Here is a 26267-nt window from a genome sequence, read left to right as displayed (position 1 = left end):
TTAGACATCTCATTAGCATTTAAACATGCTCAACATTCTGACGAGTTTCAATTCAGATTCCTCTGAACTACTCTTTGCAACGCTAACGACAGGATGATAGTTGTAGTGAAAATCCAGAGTCTAGACACTCCTTTTCTTTTCAATTTAGGACAGTAATTCTATTCACAAAGAGGTTAATTTTGGGGTTACTAATATTATTTTTTATTGTGCTTCACTACTAATTTTTTTTTAATCTCAGTACTTTTTATTGTTTTACTAATAATGCTTGCTCGGTGTGCAAAATTGCAAGTTCTGGAATCACTGCCTTTTAGTTGTTGAATAAGAACAGCTTTACACAGTCTAAGAGCAGCTCTCATTTTCTGTGATTTGTCATATATGCAAAGAGCGTCCATTATACCATATATTGTACTGGGTAATAATTTCATTTAAAGAATTTGAAAATTTTGTCTTCTCATTCAATGGTGGAATTTAGTTAACATGTAAGAATTCAGTTAATTGTGCCCATTTTACTTTCTCAACTTTACATTGTCTTCTTTTAGCCTTACGTTTTCTTCAAAACAACTTACCAGACTTTAGTTAAATTTAGTTTCACAAAGTATTTCAACTTCTCTAATAGGAGAAAACATTTTGATTTCTTTTGATTTGGGGCTTCATTTGGTATTCATAATTTATGCAATAACTTGCCTGGCACTATGATGAAAGCAGAGATGAATTTCTGCAGTATAACAGTCCATAAACACACGACTTTGTATCTCTGTGTGTATATGTGCTTATACACATATGTGAATGAATGAATACGTCTGCAGGTACAAAACTCTGATTTTGTAATGTGCTATATATGCATAAGCGGGAGAGCTAGCATGTTTTCCGCAGTTTCCTTTTTTTTTGCCGATGGACCGCCATTACCAGGCGTGTAATTCCTATCAGAACAGGAAAAGGAATTCTTTGAAGGCTTAGCAAAGACTCTTGAAGATGGGAACAGCAGCTAGTGACCATATGTGTGGTTCTCATTGTGGCTTTGAGCAAAGCACATCATTCATGTGAAGCGCTTTTACCAAGCCTGACATGCGTACCAGTACCTACGTTCCTTCCCCCGAGTTAAACAATGAGAGGATGGAAAATTTAAACGTTTCTTGTAGATGTCCTCTTCTTTCTAAAGGTTGGTGCATAGAAATGAGGCAGTTAACTTTTCTGAAAAACCCAATGGGAAACCATGAATGTGTCTATCAAGTACAAAAAAGTATACATTCCTCCCCCCTCATTCCATTACCTTCCATGTGAGTCTCACCTATCATATTTTAGTCCCTAGATAACTTTTGAGGTGATACAATTATGCTCAAAAAACAGGCAATGGGAAATCAGGCTGAATGTTTGAGCAAGTAGAAAGATCTCATTTGACCCATGCTAAATGAAGGTTGAGTAGAATAATCAAAAGAGCTTTCTCGTGTCAGGAGCCAAGTGTCAATCTTTTTCCCTAGAAACGACTAACGTTAGGACCTTGGGTAACTCAACTAACCTCTTTGGAGTTTCATTTTTCTCATGTGCAACATGCGGGAATTTTGTTAAATAACATCTAAGTTATTTATACCGCAAATCTATGAAAATTATGAATATGTTGATGAAATTAAATTGCATGCAGAACTATAATGACTTTTGATGTGAATTTTGACATGATATTTATTTCATATGAGCTAATACTGCTTTCTGAAATCAGCAATAGAAATAATTTGGACATATATCTCTCAGGCCAGAGAAAGAAATCTTCAGCGAGAAGTTCCTGTTTCCGGCAACTACCAATCCATGAGAATAGTTTCGCAACAAGTTACATCATATTATCGAAGGAATTATGAAGAGAAGGAAAAACTACCGAAGCAAGTAGATGAAACCAAAAGTAAAGTATGTATGCAAAAAGATCAATAATTTGTTCCTGATGAATGGAAATTGTGTGCAGTGTGACATTTCCCTTTGTCTCGTCAACAGTATAAATTTTCTGAACGCTCTGTCTGTCAATTAAGTCGAATTAAATTAGACCTACAACCTCCACAATGTGTGCACACGAATTTCAATAGAAATATTCACTCATGATGTCCTTGACAATTTGGTTTATCTGTCTTTACAGAAAGAGTGAGGTGTTTTCCCAAGGACCCATAATGCCTAAATCATTTCTATGATTCCTTATGTTTAGAAAGACCTTTACCATTATTTTCTCTTTTAATTCCGAAGCAATACTGTGAAGTAGAAATTACTTGTTTACTTACGTTGAAACTTCTCCTTGAACAACAGGAAAAAGTTGTTTTTCACAATTCCTAAATATGTAAATTGTACCTGCAAAATGCAATTGAGAATTCAAGTAATGAGATGGATGATTTCATTAATATCCTCTAACTTCATCGATCTGATCTCACCATGTAGATTTCTGGTTCCATACCTTCTTCACAGTCTTCTTCTGGCTTACGCACAGTTACACGTCCTCATCTGCACTACCCGTCAAAAACATATTGACTCTTTACCTCCAGCATGCTTGTGCATTCCAAAAGAATGGTTCTTTTGCCATAATGCCATTGGGACTTTTCACCCATATGGATTTCTGAATCTCCTGAAATCCACTTTTCATTTGATATGACCTCATTGGGTATTTATTGCTTTATGCTGTTCACATCTGTTAACAAACTATTACTTCCTTGTTCTACCTCTTGTTTGCCCAACTATCATAGATTTCCTTGAGGACCGTGATCATTTAGACTTCGTTATTTTCCATAGAACGTTGTTTTCAAAGCATGCTGTCAGCAGAAGTAATTGTTATTATTTTTTCAGTACAAGTAGTACTAGTAGTAGTTGTAGTACTAGTAGTTCTAGTGATAGTAGTACTTGTAGTGGTAGCACTAGCAGTAGAAAAACAGGAACAAGGAAACTCAATGTTGTCTGTTGATTTTCCCAGGAGTTGCAAGTTTACCTAAAATTAAATTTGTTCTAAGGTAATGGTTGGCCTAAAGTGCTTTGAGTTTCTCTAGTCTGATTTTTTACAAAGTTTCCATTTCCCAGACGTCAAAAGTACAAATTCAATACAAAAGTATTTCAGTTTCTATTATCATTCTTCGAAATTATTAAAATGAAAATGCAGTTAAGCGTACAATAGCATGACAGTTAAATTCTTCTAGCCCCTTCCCTTTAATACTATCAAATACCTTTCTCCACTGTCAGTTGCTTTCCCACATTTCCATGTATTTCTGTATGCTACTCATCATGGTGGAAGGCACAACGTATATTAAGGGAGATTTCTGAGATTCTTCCAAACGCAATTTCACCCTGGTAGTCATCATAACTTGCAAAGTAAGTAAGTATCTCTGCCAAAGCAGGGAAGAAAAGAACTTTGGATGATGAGATAGTTCTCCACTTAGACGTATGTTGGGGGAATTAGCGATAGAAATTTGGGTCTGGGGTTAGAAAAATCTGACTTCAAATGTGTCCGGAGATTCTATCTGTGTGATCCTAGGCAAGTCACTTAGTTTTTCTCAGTTTCCTCAGCCACAAAATGGGGATAATACTAGTACATACTTCTCAGGGCTGTTGCGAGAATCAAATGAGATCATTATTGTAAATCTGTTGTATTTATGGCCTTTATTCTTGGCACATATTGGATACTGAACAAATGATAGTTTCCCTGCTGCAAAAGCATAAAGACCATTGTCCATTATATACAAATCATACTGCCTCCCACGTTTGGATAAACATCTCCTAATATTGCAAAAGAGTTTTCTTAACCTGGCTACTTTCAGTGTACTTAGCTTAGTTAAGAAACTATTATGAATTCCAATCTCATTCTTCTGAAAATGACTTTTCTTTTCAATGTGCATGCTTGAGAAATTTTTCAAGGTGTCAGAAATGAGCACTGGAATGAAATAAGTTCTGTTTCCCAATTAACGCCCCTATCACTTCTTGCCTTCATTTCCCTCACCTTCTTTCTGGAAGACTTGGATTAAAATATGAACCTTCACAAGCTTTTGGCTTCAGTTTGCAGTCAAGAAACTAGGTGTGAACTGACTCCTGGAAGGTATACCAAGGAAGCAGTAACTTAGAGTCCATCGTTGGCAGCAAGAAGTAGGTCATTTTATGGGCATTCTGGCCATACTGGCACCATTTCTTGTGTAATTTCCCTGATCGTGTAAGTTTTCACTATGTAAGAATTTAGTGAAATTACAGTTTCTTCCTTGTTCAAACGTTATTTCATCAGCCAGTGAATATTATCTATGTGAACAGCACTGTGATAGATCCTGAGCAGGGTAAAAGACTGTGTGTCAGACGTGCACTGTCTCCTTGAAGAATTTTCACTCTCTGTGGAAGTCAACACAAAATAGAGAAACTTCATTTATAACAAACGGTAGAATTTAAACAACTACGAAGTGAACGATTTTCCAGTAAGCATTTATAAAAGGGAGGTATCACTAAAGTTGCACGTTAGAGCAGATGGTATTGATCCATTCATGTTTTTCCTAATGCAAACCTTACTTGATGCAATTTGGTTGAGTTAGCAGCCCTACTGGAAGAACAATTGCTAAATACTTAACTATTGTATATCTATATCTATCTATCTATCTGTCTATCTGTCTCTCTCTCTCTCTCTCTCTCTCTCTCTCTCTCTCTATCTATCTATCTATCTATATTTACATGTACATTTATATTTATATATTTATTTATATTGATATATTTGTTCCTGTGTGGATGTGTATATGTACACAGAAAAATATACATGTACACATACGTAGATACACGCATATATATATGTGTGTGTGTGTGTTTTTACAGATATGTGTCTGAAGTTTGTTGAAACTCTGCATCTACGGGTGACTTTTCCAAGATTTTGTGTTCTGCTTCATTCCATTGCCAAACAGATGGCTTTCGACAAATGATTTTCTGTCTTTAGGCTTCTGGTTCTTGCTTTGTAAAATGATGTACTAACTCATCAGTAGTGTCCCTTTTTGCTCGAACAATCTAGAGTTTTACGTGCGTGAACTGCACTTCTGTTACACAATTAGCAATATGAAGGAATATAAATATTTCCCTCATAAGGGTGGTGGAAATTTTAGGTGAGATGATGTACTGAAAGTCCTTTCCATAAACCTTGACATGTCTCAGATGGAATCATCAGTGAGAGACAGAATGTATGCAGAAAAGGAAACCAAATCTCCCGAGAGACAGACAGCTTTGTGAGTTCAAAAATGGTGTCCAAATCTTCTGGTTGATGAAGCAGTTTTCAGTCTTATTCTTTCGGCAAATTGATAGAAATGGGAAAGAGGTGAAAGTCCCTCAGTTAACTTTTTCTCTAAATACACTATGCTTCTTGGCCCCTTGGCGTTTCCTTTGAATTTTGAAGGAAATATCAGAATAAGTCATTTTATTTTGAATAACACTTTCTTTTCTTTTTCTTATGTTTAGGTTCCTGTTAGGAATGTAAAGGAAGAATACTTGCAGGAGAAAAAGGAAATCATACAGTATGAAGTTGCCATGCACAAAGTGGAATTAAAAACAGTAAAAATTAAGGATCAGCGAACCAGAACGCACCACAGAGAAGAAACTGAAGCTTTGAAAGAGAAGAATGAGGAGCTTCAACAGGAATTGCAGTGGAATAGAGAAGCATTAAGAAAAATCCGATTTCAATACAGTGGCCAAGTAAAGGTTCTGAAAGCTGAAAATGCAGCGCTGAACTCTCAATTGGAGAATGCAAAAGAAAACACAGAGAGACTAGAGAGCGAAATTGAATCATACAGGTCTCGTCTGATGTCTGTTATTGACGATTATGAGCAAAGTGAGGCGTCCAAACTAGCCCTTGAACATTCCTTTCAGGAAGCAAGAGATGAGTGGCTTCATGTACAGGACAAGTTAAACAGTGACTTGTCTATTTTAAGAGAGAACCATGCTTTCCTTTCTGAAGAGCTCTCTCAGGCTGAAAGTGGCGCCAAGAGTTTAGAAAATGAGCTAGGCCATGTCCATGAATCCCTCAGAGAAAAGACTTACATTTTAGAAAACACGCAGAGAGAATTGAACCATGCTGAAGAGAAGGCAAAGGAACTTGAAGAAACAAATCAAATGTTAAAGGAAAAAGTCAAGAGATACAGTTTGGAAAATGCTTCTCTCCAAGAAAGATTAGGCCAAATCCAGAGTGAAAATACGATGCTGCAGCAAGAGCTTGAAGACACACAGAAGAAAGTCACGATTCAAGAAAAGCAACTAAGTGATGCTCAGGTACAGTTTTTTGATCTCCTCAATAAAGTTTATGCTGATAGTTAAAAACAAGAGCAATCAAGTGTTAATCAGTGAATGTAACCACTTAGGAGAAAAAATGTGTAAATATGAAATTGAGAAGGCTGAAAGAGGGTTCGATCATTAAATGTCATACTTGGATAACCATAAAGATTTTCGAAATGAAAGTCAAACTAAATTTAATCAACATAATTTAGGAATTTCAATTCACAACAGGCTGGTGAGGTTATTAACTGTCATTGGGAAAATGCTGATATGTAAGAATTGAGAATGAGAATCCATAATATGATAAATAGAACAAGTAATGTCATGATTTTTAAGGTAATACGAATGCAGTAATAATTAAATATACTGTAATTAAAAGTAAGTAATTAAATTAGGAAATGAAAATAATGTGATAAATAAAAATCATAACATAAAAACAATTTGTGCACATGAATTTCAATACTAATATTCACTCATGTTGTCGTTGACCATTTGGTTTATCTGTCCATACACAAAGAATGAGATGTTTTCCCAAGGACCCATCATGCTTAAATTATTTCTATGATTCTTTATGTTTAGAAAGACCTTTACCATCATTTTCTCATTTAATCCCCAAACAATGCTGTGAAGTAAAAATTATTTGTATACTTCCATTGAAACTTCTCCTTGAATAACAGGAAAAGGTTGTTTCTTCACAATTTCTAAATATGTAAATTGTACCTGCAAAATACAGTTGAGAATTAAAGTAATTAGATGGATGATTTCACTAATATCCTCTAACTTCAGCAATCTGATCTCACCGTGTGCATTTCTAGTTCCATACCTTCTTCATTTCTTGCTCAGTTACACGTTCTCATCTGCACTCCCCATCAAAAACCTATCTACTCTTCATCTCCAGCAGGCTTGTGCATTCCAAAAGCACGATATTTTTGCCATAATGCCATTGGGACTTTTCACCCCTATGGATTTCTAAATCTCCTGAAATCCACTTTTCATCTGATACCACCTAATTACCTAATACCGAATTGGGTATGAAATTGAGTATTTATTGCTTTATGGTTTTCACATCTGTTAACAAACTATTTCTTACTTTTTCTAACTGTTTTTTGCCCAACTGTAATAAAGTTTCTTGAGGACAGGATAATGGATACTTCATTCTTTCTTGGTAGAACGTTGCTTTCAAAGCACGCCGTCAGTAGAGGCAATTGTTATGATTGTTGTAGTACAAGTGGTACTAGTTGAAGTTCCAGTACTACTAGTTCTAGTGATAGGAGTACTTGTAGTAGTAGTCCTAGTAGTAGGAAAACAGGAACAAGGAAACTAAATGTTTATTTGTTGATTTTGCCAGCAGTTGAAAGTGGTTGGACTAAAATACTTGAAGATGTTCTAGTCTGATTTTTATAAATTTTGAATGCTCCAGACCCCAAAGAGCAAAGAAGAAATTGAATACAAAATTATTTTTAGTTACTCTTATTATTCTTAGAAATTATTAAAATGAAGGTACAGTTAAGCGTACAATAGCATGACAGTCAAATTCTTCTAACCTGTTCCCTTTAATGCTAGCAAATACCTTTCTCCATTGTCAGTTGCTTTCCCACATTTCCAAGTATTTAGGTATGGATTCATTATTGTAGAAGTCACAATCTATAGTAAGAGGTATTTCGGATACTCTTGAAAACAAATTTCACCCTAGTAGTCATCATAAATTGCATAGTAAGTACGTATCTCTTCCAAAGCTAGCAAAAAAAAGAACTTTGGATGATGAGATATTTCTCCACTTAGACGTATGTTGGGGGAATTAGGGATAGAAAGTTGTGTGTGGGGTTAGAAAGATCTGACTTCAGATGTGTCCACAGATTCTGTCTGTGTGATCCTAGGCAAGTCACTTAATTCTTCTCCTTTTCCTTAGCCACAAAATGGGGATTATAATAGCACATACTTCTCAGTGTTGTTGGAAGAATCAAATGAGATAATTATTGTAAATCTCTTAAGGTTATGGCCTTTGTTCTTGGCACATATTAGATACTTAAGAAATATTAGTTTCCCTGCTCCAAGGACATAAAGATCATTGTCCATTTTATACAAATAATACTACCTCCCAAATTTTGATAAGCATCTCCAAATATTGCAAAAGACTTTTCTTAACCTGGCTAATTTCAGTAGACTTGGCTTAGTTAAGAAACTATTATGAGTTCCAGTCTCATTCTTCTGAAAATTACTTTTCTTTTGAATTTGTATTCTTGAGAAATTTTTCAAGGTGTCAGAAATCAGCACTGGAATGAAATAAGTTTTGTTTCCCAAGTAGCTCCCTTATCGCTTCTTTTCTTCCTTTCCCTCACCTTCTTTCTGGAAGACTTGGATTAAAATATTAACCGTCAAAAGCTTTTTGCGTCAGGATGCAGTCAAGGAACTAGGTGTGAACTGACTCCTGGAAGTTACAGCAAGGAAGCAGTAATTTAGAATCCATCTTTGGTAGGAAGAGGTATGTCAGTTAATGGGCATTCTGGCCAAACTGGCACCATGTCTTGTGTAATTTCCCTGATAGTGCAAGTTTTCACTACGGAAGATTTCAGTGAAATTACAGTTTCTCCCTTGTTCAAACGTTATTTCATCAATTAGTGAATAATAATTACGTAAACACTGTGATAGGCCCTGAGAAGGATACAAAGACTGTGTGTGAGACATGTACTGTCTCCTTGAAGAATTTTCACTCTCTCTGGGAAGTCAATACAAAAGAGAGAAAGTTCATTTATAACACAAAGTGGAATTTAAACAACTACTAAGGGAACGATATTCCTGTAAGTATTTATGAAAGAAGATATCAGTACAGGTGGAAATTAGAGCAGATGGTATTAATCCATTCATGTTTTTATTAATGCAAACATTACTCGATGCAAATTGGTTGAGTTAGCAGCCCTAGTGGAAGAACAATTGCTGAATACCTACGTATTATACATATATATGTGTAAATATGCATGTATATATATTTATACATATGTATGTACATTTATATATTTATTTATATTGATATATCTGTTCCTGCGTGGATGTGTATATGTACACACAAAAATATACATGTACACATACGTAATTACACACACGTGTGCGTGTGTTCATATAATTATATGTCTGAAATCTGGTAAAACTGTCAATCTAAGGGGGACTTTTCCAAGATTTTGTGTTCTGCTTCAGTCCATTGCCATCCACACGACTTTCAGCAAATGGTTTTCTGTCGTTAGGCTTCTGGTTCTTGAATTATAAAATGATGTACTAACTCATCCGTAGTGTCCCTTTTTGCTCTAATAATCTATAGTTTCAAATGCGTGAACTCCACTTCTGTTCCACAGTTAGCAATATAAATAAATATAAATATTTCCCTCATAAAGGTTGTGCAAATTTTAGGTGAGATCATGTATTGAAAGTACTTTCCAAAGACCTTGAAATGTCTGAAATAGAATCATCAGTGTGAGATAAAATGCATGGAGAAAAGGAAATCAAATATCTTGAAAGACAGAGAGCTTTGTCGGTTCAAAAACGCGTTCCAAATCTTCCGATTGACGATGTAGTTTTAAGTCCTGTTCTTTGCTCAAATTGACAGAAATAGGAAATAGGTGAAACTCCCTCAGTTAGCTTTTCTCTGAATACACTATGCTTCTGGGACCCTTGGTGTTTATTTTGAATTTTTATGGAAATATCACAATAAATAATTTTATTTTGAATAAAATTTTTTTTCTTTTTCTTATGTTTAGGTTTCTCTTAAGAATGAAAAGGAAAAATACCTGCAGAAAACAAAGGAAATCGCAGAGTGTAGTGCCATGTTCCAAGTGAAATTACAAACAGTAATAATTAAGTATCAGCGCGCCAGAAAGCACCAAACAGAAAAAACTGGAGCTTTGAAAGAAAAGATTGAGGAGCTTCAACAGGAATTACAATGGAATAGAGAAGCGTTACGAAAAATTGGATTTCAGTGCCGTCGACGAGTACACGTTCTGAAAGCTGAGGATGCCACGCTGAACTCTAAACTGCAGAATGCAGAACAAAACATTGAAAAACTAGAGGACGATAGGGCATCATACGCGTCCAGGTTGATTGAAGTTGGTCTCGAATATGAGTTATCAAAATTAGCCCTTGAGGATTCCTTTGACAGGGAAAGAGATAAGTGGCTTCATTTAAAGGACAAACTAAACCGAGACTGGTGGAGTCAAAGAGAGGATAACGCTGTCCTTTCTGAAAAACTCTCTAAGGTTGAAAGTAGAGCCAAGAGTTTAGAAAATGAGCTAGACCATGTCCAGGAATCCCTCACAGAAAAGACATACATTGTAGAAAACACGCAGCGAGAACTGAACCATGCTGAAGAGAAGGCAAAGGAACTTGAAGAAACAAATCAAGTGTTAAAGGAAAAAGTCAACAGATACAGTTTGGAAAATGCATCTCTCCAAGAAAGATTAGGCCAAATCCAGAGTGAAAATACGGTGCTGCAGCAAGAGCTTGAAGACACACAGAAGAAAGTCACGATTCAAGAAAAGCAACTAAGTGATGCCCAGGTACAGTTTTTTGATCTCCTCAATAAAGTTTATGCTGATAGTTAAAAACAAGAGCAATCAAGTGTTAATCAGTGAATGTAACCACTTAGGAGAACAAATGAGTAAATATGAAATTGAGAAGGCTGAAAGAGGGTTCGATCATTAAATGTCATACTTGGATAACCATAAAGATTTTCGAAATGAAAGTCAAACTAATTTTAATCAACATAATTTAGGAATTTCAATTCACAACAGGCTGGTGAGGTTATTAACTGTCATTGGGAAAATGCTGATATGTAAGAATTGAGAATGAGAATCCATAATATGATAAATAGAACAAGTAATGTCATGATTTTTAAGATAATACGAATGCAGTAATAATTAAATATACTGTAATTAAAAGTAAGTAATTAAATTAAGAAATGAAAATAATGTGACAAATAAAAATCATAACATAAAACAATTTGTGCACATGAATTTCAATACTAATATTCACTCATGTTGTCGTTGACCATTTGGTTTATCTGTCCATACACAAAGAATGAGATGTTTTCCCAAGGACCCATAATGCTTAAATCATTTCTATGATTCTTTATGTTTAGAAAGACCTTTACCATCATTTTCTCATTTAATCCCCAAACAATGCTGTGAAGTTAAAATTATTTGTATACTTCCATTGAAACTTCTCCTTGAATAACAGGAAAAGGTTGTTTCTTCACAATTCCTAAATATGTAAATTGTACCTGCAAAATACAATTGAGAATTAAAGTAATTAGATGGATGATTTCACTAATATCCTCTAACTTCAGCAATCTGATCTCACCGTGTGCATTTCTAGCTCCATACCTTCTTCACTTCTTGCTCAGTTACACGTTCTCATTTGCACTCCCCATCAAAAACCTATCTACTCTTCATCTCCAGCAGGCTTGTGCATTCCAAAAGCACGATATTTTTGCCATAATGCCATTGGGACTTTTCACCCCTATGAATTTCTAAATCTCCTGAAATCCACTTTTCATCTGATACCACCTAATTACCTAATACCGAATTGGGTATGAAAGTGAGTATTTATTGCTTTATGGTTTTCACATCTGTTAACAAACTATTTCTTACTTTTTCTAACTGTTTTTTGCCCAACTGTAATAAAGTTTCTTGAGGACAGGATAATGGATACTTCATTCTTTCTTGGTAGAACGTTGCTTTCAAAGCACGCCGTCAGTAGAGGCAATTGTTATGATTGTTGTAGTACAAGTGGTACTAGTTGAAGTTCCAGTACTACTAGTTCTAGTGATAGGAGTACTTGTAGTAGTAGTCCTAGTAGTAGGAAAACAGGAACAAGGAAACTAAATGTTTATTTGTTGATTTTGCCAGCAGTTGAAAGTGGTTGGACTAAAATACTTGAAGATGTTCTAGTCTGATTTTTATAAATTTTGAATGCTCCAGACCCCAAAGAGCAAAGAAGAAATTGAATACAAAATTATTTTTTAGTTACTCTTATTATTCTTAGAAATTATTAAAATGAAGGTACAGTTAAGCGTACAATAGCATGACAGTCAAATTCTTCTAACCTGTTCCCTTTAATGCTAGCAAATACCTTTCTCCATTGTCAGTTGCTTTCCCACATTTCCAAGTATTTAGGTATGGATTCATTATTGTAGAAGTCACAATCTATAGTAAGAGGTATTTCGGATACTCTTGAAAACAAATTTCACCCTAGTAGTCATCATAAATTGCATAGTAAGTACGTATCTCTTCCAAAGCTAGCAAAAAAAAGAACTTTGGATGATGAGATATTTCTCCACTTAGACGTATGTTGGGGGAATTAGGGATAGAAAATTGTGTGTGGGGTTAGAAAGATCTGACTTCAGATGTGTCCACAGATTCTGTCTGTGTGATCCTAGGCAAGTCACTTAATTCTTCTCCCTTTCCTTAGCCACAAAATGGGAATTATAATAGCACATACTTCCCAGTGTTGTTGGAAGAATCAAATGAGATAATTATTGTAATTCTCTTAAGGTTATGGCCTTTGTTCTTGGCACATATTAGATACTTAAGAAATATCAGTTTCCCTGCTCCAAGGACATAAAGATCATTGTCCATTTTATACAAATAATACTACCTCCCAAATTTTGATAAGCATCTCCAAATATTGCAAAAGACTTTTCTTAACCTGGCTAATTTCAGTAGACTTGGCTTAGTTAAGAAACTATTATGAGTTCCAGTCTCATTCTTCTGAAAATTACTTTTCTTTTGAATTTGTATTCTTGAGAAATTTTTCAAGGTGTCAGAAATCAGCACTGGAATGAAATAAGTTTTGTTTCCCAAGTAGCTCCCTTATCGCTTCTTTTCTTCCTTTCCCTCACCTTCTTTCTGGAAGACTTGGATTAAAATATTAACCGTCAAAAGCTTTTTGCGTCAGGATGCAGTCAAGGAACTAGGTGTGAACTGACTCCTGGAAGTTACAGCAAGGAAGCAGTAATTTAGAATCCATCTTTGGTAGGAAGAGGTATGTCAGTTAATGGGCATTCTGGCCAAACTGGCACCATGTCTTGTGTAATTTCCCTGATAGTGCAAGTTTTCACTACGGAAGATTTCAGTGAAATTACAGTTTCTCCCTTGTTCAAACGTTATTTCATCAATTAGTGAATAATAATTACGTAAACACTGTGATAGGCCCTGAGAAGGATACAAAGACTGTGTGTGAGACATGCACTGTCTCCTTGAAGAATTTTCACTCTCTCTGGGAAGTCAATACAAAAGAGAGAAAGTTCATTTATAACACAAAGTGGAATTTAAACAACTACTAAGGGAACGATATTCCTGTAAGTATTTATGAAAGAAGATATCAGTACAGGTGGAAATTAGAGCAGATGGTATTAATCCATTCATGTTTTTATTAATGCAAACATTACTCGATGCAAATTGGTTGAGTTAGCAGCCCTAGTGGAAGAACAATTGCTGAATACCTACGTATTATACATATATATGTGTAAATATGCATGTATATATATTTATACATATGTATGTACATTTATATATTTATTTATATTGATATATCTGTTCCTGCGTGGATGTGTATATGTACACACAAAAATATACATGTACACATACGTAATTACACACACGTGTGCGTGTGTTCATATAATTATATGTCTGAAATCTGGTAAAACTGTCAATCTAAGGGGGACTTTTCCAAGATTTTGTGTTCTGCTTCAGTCCATTGCCATCCACACGACTTTCAGCAAATGGTTTTCTGTCGTTAGGCTTCTGGTTCTTGAATTATAAAATGATGTACTAACTCATCCGTAGTGTCCCTTTTTGCTCTAATAATCTATAGTTTCAAATGCGTGAACTCCACTTCTGTTCCACAGTTAGCAATATAAATAAATATAAATATTTCCCTCATAAAGGTTGTGCAAATTTTAGGTGAGATCATGTATTGAAAGTACTTTCCAAAGACCTTGAAATGTCTGAAATAGAATCATCAGTGTGAGATAAAATGCATGGAGAAAAGGAAATCAAATATCTTGAAAGACAGAGAGCTTTGTCGGTTCAAAAACGCGTTCCAAATCTTCCGATTGACGATGTAGTTTTAAGTCCTGTTCTTTGCTCAAATTGACAGAAATAGGAAATAGGTGAAACTCCCTCAGTTAGCTTTTCTCTGAATACACTATGCTTCTGGGACCCTTGGTGTCTATTTTGAATTTTTATGGAAATATCACAATAAATAATTTTATTTTGAATAAAATTTTTTTTCTTTTTCTTATGTTTAGGTTTCTCTTAGGAATGTAAAGGAAAAATACCTGCAGAAAACAAAGGAAATCGCAGAGTATGGTGCCATGCACCAAGTGGAATTACACACAGTAAAAATTAACTATCAGCACACCAGAAAGCACCACACAGAAGAAACTGAAGCTTTGAAAGAAATGATTGAGGAGCTTCAACAGGAATTACAATGGAACAGAGAAGCGTTAAGAAAAATCGGATTTCAGTGCCGTCGACGAGTACACGTTCTGAAAGCTGAGAATGCCACGCTGAACTCTAAACTGCAGAATGCAGAACACAACATTGAAAAACTAGAGGACGATAGGGCATCATACGCGTCCAGGTTGATTGAAGTTGGTCGCGAATATGAGTTATCAAAATTAGCCCTTGAGGATTCCTTTGAGGGGGAAAGAGATAAGTGGCTTCATTTAAAGGACAAACTAAACCGTGATTGGTTGAGTCTAAGAGAGGATAACGCTGTCCTTTCTGAAAAACTCTCTAAGACTGAAAGTAGAGCCAAGAGTTTAGAAAATGAGCTAGACCATGTCCAGGAATCCCTCACAGAAAAGACATACATTGTAGAAAACACACAAAGAGAACTGAACCATGCTGAAGAGAAGGCAAAGGAACTTGAAGAAACAAATCAAGTGTTAAAGGAAAAAGTCAACAGATACAGTTTGGAAAATGAATCTCTCCAGGAAAGATTAGGCCAAATCCAGAGTGAAAATACGGTGCTGCAGCAAGAGCTTGAAGACACACAGAAGAAAATCATATTTCATGAAAAGCAAATTCGTGATGCCCAGGTGCAATTTATTGATCTCTTCAATAAAGCTTATGCTGATATTGATAAACAAGCTCTTATAGTAGAAGAGAGCAGTAAAGTATTAGTTAATGCGTGAATGGAACCACTTAAGAGAGCAAACGTGGAAATATGAAAATGAGAAGGCCGCAAGAGGGTTCGCTCTTGAAGTATTTTACTTGGATAAGTTTTAGTCTTTTTGAAATGAAATTCAAGTTAATTTTTATCAAGATATCTTAGGAATTTGAATATTCGACAGGCTGGTGATGCTATTATCTTTCATTGTACAAATTCTGATATATAAGAATTGAGAGTGAGAATCCACGATATGATAAACAGAACAAGTAATATAATAACTTTTAAGATCAAATGAATACAAAAATGAAAATAAAATGTACTGTAATACAATATAAGTAATAAAGCAAACAGTTGAAAGCAATTTTAAATATAAAATAATAGTATAAAAGCTATAAGTATAAAAATAATTTACAAATTCTTCTTTTAGGTAACAACACGTTTTGCTTCAAGAAATTATGTTGTCCATGACATTTGGCTTAATAAATATTTGTATAGGAAATCTCTAGTGTCTAAATAAAGATAAATTTTTATTTCATTAATTTTTCTATTATTCCATTTCAACATTGAAATGGAACAAATTTTTTCAAATGCTGCAACTTAAGAAAAGTCTTCCAACATAATGCTAGGAACAATATTACATTTCAAGTATGAAATCTCTTATGAGATAACTGTGCAATATTCTCTTTACGAGTTTCATTAAAATTTAAACATACTCATCTGTCTAACTAGTTTCAATTTAGACACTTTTGAACTAATTTTTGAAACATTAACGATTGGATTTTAGTTGTAGTGAAATTCCGTAGTCGAGCCACTACTTTTCTTTTAAATTTAAGACAGTGCTTCTATTCAGAAACATTATGATTCTTCATTAAGCGTTAATTTTTCAGTTACTAATCTTATTTTTTAATTGTACTCCACTATTTTTTCATCTCTGTTTTTTTTTTTTTTTTTTTTTTTTTTTGTGGTTGGACTAACAAGTCTTGCTCAGTTTCCAAAGTTGCCGGTTCTGGAATCACTCATTTTAGTTCCTTAATATGAATAATTTATACAGTCTAATAGCAGATCTCATTATCTGTGATTTTTCATATATGCAATGAGGGTGAATTCTACCATGTATTGTCCTGGGTAATGATTTCATCTAAAAAATTTAAAATTTTATCTAGTCATTCCATAATAGAATATAGTTTACTTGTAGAAATTCAGTGAATTGTGCCAATTTTACTCTCTGAACTTTACATTGTCTTCTTTTAGCCTTATGTTTTCTTCAAAAAATTTGATGAGACTCTACTAAAATTTACTTTTACAAAGTACTTCATCTTGTCTAATTAGAAAAAAACATTTGGCTTCTTTTGATTTTTGGCTTCATTTGGTTTTCATAATTTATTCAATAATTCCCCTTGCTCTGTAGTGAAAAAGGAGAGGAATTGTTGCAGTATATCATTCTATACACATACGGTTGTGTTTTTCTGTGTGGATATCTACATATACATATATGTGAACGGATGAATACGTCTGTATGTCCAAAACTCTGTACTTCTAACATGCTATGTACACATAGCGTGGAGAACTGGCATATTTTCCAGAGTTTCCTCTTTTTTCTCCATTCACTGAAACCAGGAGTGTAACTCCTATCTGAATAGAGTAAGCAACTTCCTCGCAGGCTAAGCAAAGACTGTTGAAGATGTGAATAGTACCTAGCGGCCACATTTGTTGTTGACATTTTGGCTTTGGGCATGTGAAGTGCTTTTACCAAGCCTGACAAGCATATCAGTGCCGATGTTCACTCTCCAGCGTAAACCATGAGAGGAAAGAAAGCACAACCTTTTCTTGTAGATGTCTTTCTTCTACGGACTGGCACACAGAAATAAGGTAGTCAACTTTTCCGAAAAATGGAATGGGAAACCTTTAAGTTTTCTACCAAGTATAAAAAAGTGTACATTCTTCCCTCCTGTTTCCTTTACTTTGCATGGGAATTTCACGTAAAATGTTTTAGTCCCTAGATAGCTTTGGAGGTGGTCTCATTCTTGTCAATTAAGACATAATGGGGAAAGCAGGCTGACTGTAGTAATTTCTGAGGAGTCTTCTGAGGGAGATCTCATTTGCTCCGTGCTAAATGGAAGTTGAGTGGTATAATCCAAACAACTTTGCTGCCCCAGGAGCCAAGTTTCAATCCTTTTCTCTCTAAACGTCTACCTTTAGGACCTTGGTTACTCATTAAACCTCTTTGGAGTTTAGTTTTTCTCACCTGCAAAATGAGGTTGTTTTCTTAATCCCTAAGAGATTTCTGTCTTTCAATCGTTGATAATTATGAATATACTGAAGAAATTAAGTTGCATGCAAAATTATATAGACTTTTGATTTGAATTTTAAATTTATATTTATTTTACATGAGCTAATGTTGCTTTATGAAATCTGTAATATTAGTAATTTGGACATATTTCTGTCAGGCTAGAGTAAGAAATCTTCAGCGAGAATCACCTGTTTCCTGCAATTATCAGTTCCTGACAGGAGTTTCACAACAAGTCACATCATTTAATGAAATTGATTATGAAGATAAGGAAAAACTAAAGAAGGAAGTAGATGAAACCAAAAGTCAAGTACGTATGCAAAAAGATCAGTAATTTGTTCTGGAAACAAATGAGTGGAAAGTATATTCAGTGTGACATTTCACATTTTTAAGCAATATATTTAGTTTTAATATTCTCCAATCACTACGACAAAACTTAGATTTTTTTCCCACCCCAAGAGCCATACACTTCTATATAGAATCTACATATACATTCCTACTGAGTACATTTTCACTATAGTCATGCTGTGTAGAGGAACTAAAATAAATGGGAGAAATCATATAACAAACCAAAATATAATACACACACACACACACACACACACACACACACTCACACACATACAGAAATGATCTGTTAAATTCTGCGATTGAATTCGATAGTTCTTTCCCTGTATGTGGAAAGCATTTTGCCTTAGGGCATCATTAGGAATTTTTTTTTTTTCTGTGACTATCGAAGTCTACCAGAAAAAGCTCTTGCACACTTTGGTGGTTGCTGTGCACAAAGTTCTGCTGGTGCTGCTCCTCTTGCTCAGCATCAAACCATGTAAATATTTCCAGGCTTCTCTGAAGTCATCTTGCTCATCATTTCTTATAGTGCAATAGTATTCCATGATATTCATATACCATAATGTCTTCAGCCATTCCCCAATTGATGGGCACCCCCTTGATTTTCAGTTTTTGGCCACTACAAAGAGTGATGCTATAAATATTTTTGTACATGTGGGGCCCTTTCTCATTTTTATTATCTCTTGGGAATACAGTCATATTGCTGTATATTCCTGGGTGAAGGGGTATGCACATTTTTGTAGCCCTTTCAGCATAGTTCCAAAGCGCTCTCCAGAATGGTTGGATGAGCTCACAGCTCCACAAACAATGAATTAGTGTTCCAACTCTCCCACATCCTCTCCAACATTTATCATTTTCCTGTTCTGTCATGTTTGCCAGTCTAATAGGTGTGTTGTGGTACCTCAGAGTTGTTTTGATTTGCATGTCTCTAATCAAAAGTGGTCGAGAGCATTTCTTCTATGATTATAGGTATCTTTAATTTCTTCCTCTGAAAATTGTTTGTTCATATCCTTTTACCATTTATCAATTGGGGAATGACTTGTATTCTGGTACATTTGACTCAGTTCTCTATATACTCTATCAATGAGGCCTTTATCCCCAACATTAACTACAATGTACTACATCCCTCCGAATCTTGATTGCATTGGGTCTGCTTGTGCAAAAACTTTTCAGCTTAATGCAATCACAATTATTCACCTTTCCCTTCATAATGCTTACTGTCTTTCCTTTAGTCAAAAACTCTTCCCTTCTCCATAAATCTGATAAATACACTATTCCTTCCTCCTTCACCTTGTCTGTGGTATCAATCTTTATCCCTAGATCATGTACCCATTCATTCTTGTGAATGGTGTCAGGAATTGGTCTATGCTTAGTTTCCACGACATTGTTATCCAGTTTTCCCAGCAATTTTCTCGAACAGTGAGTTCTTATCCCAGAAGGTAGGGGTCCTTGAGTTTATCAACCCAGAGACTGCTATATTCTTTGCCTGCTATCTCTTGAGTACCTAGCCCATTCCACTTCTCTACCCTTCTCTTTCTTAGCTACTACCTAGTGGTTTGGGGAATTGCTGCTTTCTCATTTTACCAGTTTTGTCAATTTTCTGAACACTGTGCCTGTAATTTCCGTTGACTTAGAATTACATCTACAACTTCCAAAATCTGTACACGTAAATTTTAATACTTATATTCACTCTTTCTGTGGTTGACTATTTGGTTTATCTGTCCTTATGCAAAGAGAAGAGGTGTTTCTCCCACGACCAATAATAGCTCAATCATTTCTATCATACTTGATTTTTAGAAACACCTTGACCTTCATTTTCTCATTTAATCCCCCAAACAGCACTGTCAAGTACAAATTCTTTGTTTCTTTCTGTTCAAACTACTCCTTGAATAACAAGAAAATGCTATTTCTTCACATTTTGTACATACAGAAATTGTACATGGAAAGGATAAATTGAAGTTGAAGTAATTAGATGAATGCTTTCATTAATATTCCCTAACTTAATCAATCTGATCTCACCTTGTGGATTTCCACCTCCATACCTCCATCTTGTTTAGGTACTCTTCTTGTTTAGTTACACTTCCTCATCTGTGCTACCTATTCAAAACCTTTCTACTCTTCACATTCAAGATGTTTTTGAATTACAAAAGTATGATTCTTTTGCCATAATGCTTTTTGGGCTTTTCACCCCTGTTGATTCCTGAATCTCCTCAAATACACTTTTCATCTGATACCACAAAATCTGGTATTTAATTACATATGGATTGTCCTATGGTGATCGCATTTCTTATCAAAAAATCAATTGCTTTATCTCATTGTTTTTTACCCAATTATAATGGAGTTCCTTGAGGACAGGGAGTATTCATGCTTCCTTATTTTCCATAGAAATTCCTTTTCACAGGATGTTGGCAGTAGAGTAATTGTTATTATTGTAGTAGCAAAAGTAGTAGTAGTAGTTGTAATAGATTTGGTAGTAGTACTTCTAGTAGAAGTAGTAGTGGTACTGGTAATAATAGTAGTATTACTAGTGGAAGAACAAGAAGGACAAAACTATATGTTCATTTCTTGGCTTTGCCTAGGCTGAAAATGTAGTGAAAATGAAAATTGACTCAAGGTAATATTTGTACGAAAGCACCTTGAGTTTGTCTATTCTGGTTTTTTATATATTTTCGATTTCACAGAGCCTGCAATGGCCACATATAAATTCAGTAAAAAAAAAAAATTATTGTTGTTATTATTATTAGAAATTATTACAGTGAAGGGGAGGTTACGCATAGAATAGCAACACAGTCAAATTCCCCTAACGGGTTTCCATTATTAGTGTCAAATGCCTTTCTCCTGTTTCATTTGCTTTCCCATATTTATATGTAGTTATGTGTGCTATTCATCATTATGCCTGTTTAGAAGTGGATATTTCTGACATTCCTCAAACATATTTTCAAACTAGTACCCATCATAAGTGGTAAATCAAGGGAAATCTAAGGCAAAGTGATCAAAAAGAGAATTTTGTATGATGAGATGTTTCTCAGCTTGAAGGGGATTTTCAGCAATTATGGATAAAATCTTGAGTCTGGGCTGAGAAAGATCTTATTACAGATATAGCCTCAGATGCTCTCTGTGTGATCTTAGGCAAGTCACTTGATCTTTTCAGTATTCTCAAACATGAAATGGGGTTGATAATAGCACCTACCTCCCAGGGTTGTTGTGCGAATCAAATGAGATCATAATTGCAAATCACTCAACTTTATGGCCTTTGTTCCTTGAACACATTAGACACTGACTAAATGCTAGTTTCGCTACACTGAAAACAAAAGACCATTGTCATTTTCATACAAATAACCACTGCCTCCCCCATTTTCGTATCCACCTCCTAATTTTCCAAAAGCGTTCTTTTAACCTCGTTAATTTCAGTATACTTCCCTTAGCTATGAAATTATTACAAGGTCCAATCTCATTCTTAGAAAAACTTCTTTACTCTGGCATTTGACGCTTGAGACATTTTTCTAGGTTTCAGAAACCAGTACGAGAGTGAAACAACTTTTTTTTCCCCAATTAACTCCCCTATCCCTCATTCTCTTCATTTCTCTCACATTATTTGTGGAACACATCGATTAAAATATTACCCTTCCAAACCTTTTGGTTTTAGGCTCCAGTCCAGAAACTAGGTGTGGACTGAGCCCTTGAAAGTAACGTAAGGAAGAAATAAGTTAGAGTCCCTCTTTGTCAGTACAAATTGCCTCATGTAAATGGTATTCAGGGCAAACTAGCACCCATTTCTAGTCTAATTTCCCAGATCATCCAAGTTTTTGCTCTGTAAAAATTCAGTCAAATTACAATTTCTTCCTTGTTCAAAATTTACCTCATTAACTAGTGAATATTCATTATGTGAATTCCACTATGAGAGGTTCTGAGCAGGTAGCAAAAGCTATGTATAAGACATGCATTTTCTCCTTGAAGAATTTTCAGTCTCTCTAGCATACCAATGCCAAATAAAGGAATTTCATGTTTAATACAACGTAGCATATAAACAACTACTAAGTGAATGGTAAACGTAAGTATTTATGAAAAGGAGAGATCACTAGAGGTGGAGGTTAGAACAGATGGTATTATCCACCCCTATTTTTAACACAAGAAGTTCCCAGTGCAAATTTGCTGAAGTAGCAACTCTAGTGGAAGAAAAATTGCCAAATATCTGAATTTTATATATGCGTACACACATCTATACATCTGTATATATGTATATACATTATTGATAGCATATATAGGAGGGTGAACTTTCAAAATTTTACGTCCTGGCTCAGTCTCTTGGCATACAACTTGTTTTTATGAATGTTTTTCTCTCTCAAACCTTGGATTCTTCATTTATAAAAAATCTGTACTAACTCATGACTTGTCCATTTTTGCTCTGTTTATAGTTCTAAATGAGTATAGTGCAGTTGATTATCCTGAAAATATTTAGTGAATTCCTGCTAGGTCCCTATACAATATATCACCAGTAGACACTGAAATAATAAAGAACTAAAATGAGAGGTGATTCTCAATGTAGGCACTTACCCCAATAGCATATTCACTGAATGCTGCAGACAAAAATCTCAAAGAATGCAGTGAAGGCAAGGATCATTGCAGCAAAATAGTAAGGAAAGCATTGAAGAAAAGTGAGAACTTTGAGTTGCCTTCGAGATTTGGGAAGGGATCAGCAGGATAGGAGAGCAATGGAGTCCAATAGGCTAAGAAAGTGATGGATCAGTAGGATAGGGAGCGATAGGAAAATACAAAAAGCATAGGAGTGTGAGGAGGGGAGCCGTAAAGCAATTAGAATTAAAAGTTGGAAAAATGTGATGAAGTGAGAGATAAGAGAAAAAAAGACGGAGAATTTAAGCCTCAATCTGATAGCCCATAGAAGTTCCTGTACATGTTGCTGAGTAAGGCAGTAACATGATCACAACGATGTTTGATAGTACTTGGCTTAGCATTTTGTAGGAAAGATTGGTGTGGGGGCAAAATTAGAACAGAAAGACCCAGTAGCCCTTTTGTTTTTAATTAAACTGTATGCAACTGATTTAACACCAGTGTGATTGCTTCCTCCTTTGTAAAATGAGAAGGTGGGATTAAATGCTCACCTCCCTCACTCTTTGATCCTCGGCTTGAAGTCATGATCCAGGACCAAAGGGGTCTCCATGAGATAGAAGAGGAAAGAGAAACAGGGTGAAAGGATAATTTATAGGGAAAATAAATTACCAATCACAGAAGAGAAAGAGGATCTATGTTTCAGTGAAGTCAGAGACTAAGAAGAAAAGTTTTTGGATACCAGTATGACTTCTACCTCTTGAGAATGCAGTTGTAGTAGACTAGTAAGGAGGGAATAACTGATTTTATGGCAATGAAGAAAGGCACTATATTTTAGGAATAGAGATCTTGCCTCAGACGTAAGCGTAGGTTGAAATCCCAATGTTGACATAAATGGCTTCATGAACCTGGGCCAGTTTTGTATAATTTTGGTGCCCTAAGTTATTCAGTAAAACTCTGAGAGTTGCAGATTCTGAGATGTCGGTTGAGGGCAGGGCCTATTTGTACTGATACGTTATAAACGTTATGACTGGGAATTTCCTATACCAATTAAGTCACAGATAAATAGAAAATAAATAAGGGAAGAGTTACAGATAAATAGATGAATGAAATGGAAATAGGAAATGAAGAAATTGCAGCTGTGGTAATCATTCATTGGAGAAATGTGGAAGCAAAGAGGAGAAATGCGGTATTCACCACAATGAGCAGACTTCTGTCTTCCTTTGCAAGAGAGTAAAGAGCACCTGGCTCATAATCGGGAACAACAGATAACCACTCAAGGAGAAAAAGAAAACGTCAATTTACTCACGTTGCATCTCTCTTATTTCAGTACAAAGAGATTAGCAGAACTGTTTTACACCCTTACTTACAAAGACATACATTGTCATTTCAACATAGGAATGATTGGAACATGGGGCAGGTGTGCCAACACAAAGGGGAAGTGGAGCTGAACGGATAATTATCATGGGTTCTAGAGAAGTAGGAAAGGCCAATGTTCCTCCAAGGTGTGGTGTGTTGGGAAACTTGGCCCACTTTCTATTCATTCCTATTCCTTTCAACCATTCCTAAATTTATGAATATTGTTGGTAAAAGTAATACCTATATTGAATCAAATCAGAACTTTCATTGATTTAAATTTCAAAAGAAAAGAAATAGTTTGTAGTGAAATCACGGGAAATGTATGTCATGTCAAGGAAGATCAATCATTTTCAAATCTTTCCATATTTGTTTTGGTTCAACAATCTATGCTTAAATTGATATTTACAATTGGAGCTAGAGTTAATGAAGAGAATCCCTTTGAGAAATGCCAGTTCAATTGTGATATTTTTCATTGTAAAATTTTTTTAAAGCTTCGTATTGAAAGGGAAAAATTCACGAGACTCAATGAGTGGAAGCAATGTCTGGAAGATTCTCTAGAACGACAAATGAAGAGAAATGATGAATTAGAGGAAGATTTAAATCGGTAAGACCCCTTTTGGCAGGCCTTTCAAAGGAAACATAAAGTAAGCAAGGACTTCACTATTTTGTTAAATACTGAGTACAAATTCATTTTGTATATTAACACTTATAGAATTCCACCATGGATGATTCTAAGTGAACAAAGGGTTTTTTTTTTTTTTCACTTTCATTTTCTTCACTAACTTACCGCTGACAAATAAACCTTCTGTCCTGCATCTCTGGAGCTATAGTAAAATGCTGCATAGCACCTGTACCTGAAAGTATGTTTGGTGGAATGATACTATACAGCATTTGACAGTCGCTTGTTCAGTATACTATTTCTGGACACAAATGCTTCTCTATGGTAAATCTCTATGTTTTCCATCCTAATTTATTTCCTTCATTATTTACCTAATTTGTTCAATTGTCATTCAGTCAAAAAGTATTATCAAACATCGATTGTATATAAAATACTGTGCTGGTCCTGGACTGGCAGGGGTCGATTACTAATGTGCAGTCCCTGCTTTGACAGTGAGTGATTGTAGGCTATTCAAAGAGGTAATGTAGGGACCCAAATAAGCTGTGCAAATGAGAATGTATTAAGTGCTTTAAAATGGTCGAAATGAGGGGGCGGAGCCAAGATGGCGGAGTAGAAAGACGCACATACACATAGCTCTGAACCCACAACCCATAGAATGGCTACAGGGAAGTAACTCACGGCAAATTCCGCACCCAGAGGCCACAGAACATTGGAGCGAGGGAGATTTCTGTTCCAGAGAGACCTGCAAACCTCTCGCGGGGGGTCCTTCGCGCTGCGGACTGGGCGCCGGGACTGGGAGCTGAGTGCAGCCCTGCCGCGGCCGCGGCACCGAGAGGAAAAGATGCGAGCAGGCTTCACAGACAGGATCTCCAGCGGCCACGCGGGTCCCTCCACCCACAGAGGGATCTGCAAACCTCTCGCAAAAGGTCCGTCGCGCTGCAGACACAAAGCCCAGCCCAGACCTGCTGCGGCCACGGCTGCGGCACCGAGAGAAACAGATCCAAGCAGGCTTCAGGGACTGGATCTCCAGCGGCCGCACAAGTCCCTCCACCCACAGGTGACAGGGGTGGGTGAGAGAGTCTCTTTGGCGGGTCGAGAGGGGAGTGGGGTGCCCCCATAATTCAGGCCCCCCCCTCCGGGAGGTAGAAGCTGAGAGGCGGCTGCAGACAGGGGCTCCCCAAGCGGGCGGGAGCTTGAATCCATTGCGGAAGGTCTGCGCATAAACCCCCTGAGGGAACTGAGCCTGAGAGGTGGCCCTGCCCCGATCTCAGCACCAGATCATAATCTCATACTGAATAGCAGCCCTGCCCCCGCCAAAAGCCCTGAGGCTGGAAGCAGCATTTGAATCTCAGACCACAAACACGGGCTGGGAGGATCAGGAGGTGAGGTGGGTGTGAGGAAAATATTCAGAGGTCAAGTCACTGGCTGGGAAAATGCCCAGAAAAGGGAAAAGAAATAAGACTATAGAAGGTTACTTTCTTGGCGAACAGGCATTTCCTCCCTTCCTTTCTGATGAGGAAGAACAATGCTTACCATCAGGCAAAGACACAGAAATCAAGGCTTCTGTGTCCCAGCCCACCCAATGGGCTCAGGCCATGGAAGAGCTCAAAAAGAATTTTGAAAATCAAGTTAGAGAGGTGGAGGAAAAGCTGGGAAGAGAAATGAGAGACATGAAGTCAA

The 26267-nt window shown here is 36.1% G+C and overlaps 1 protein-coding gene across 1 annotated transcript; it reads left to right on the top strand.

Annotated features, from left to right (window-relative positions):
* The first annotated feature begins 891 nt into the window (after positions 1-891).
* Positions 892-24729, top strand: LOC140522470 (uncharacterized). The gene is made up of 7 exons (XM_072637903.1): positions 892-913; positions 1715-1896; positions 5434-6240; positions 9993-10787; positions 14540-15334; positions 17856-18005; positions 24460-24729. The coding sequence occupies exons 1-7, from the start codon at positions 892-894 to the stop codon at positions 24574-24576; spliced, it is 2868 nt and encodes a 955-aa protein (XP_072494004.1). The 3' UTR covers positions 24577-24729.
* The last annotated feature ends 1538 nt before the right edge of the window (positions 24730-26267 follow it).

This window comes from Notamacropus eugenii, chromosome 2, assembly GCF_028372415.1.
Source record: "Notamacropus eugenii isolate mMacEug1 chromosome 2, mMacEug1.pri_v2, whole genome shotgun sequence".
Taxonomy (NCBI): Eukaryota; Metazoa; Chordata; class Mammalia; order Diprotodontia; family Macropodidae; genus Notamacropus; species Notamacropus eugenii.
The sequence above is the reverse complement of the archived record's forward strand: the minus strand, read 5'-3'. Positions and strand labels throughout refer to the sequence as shown.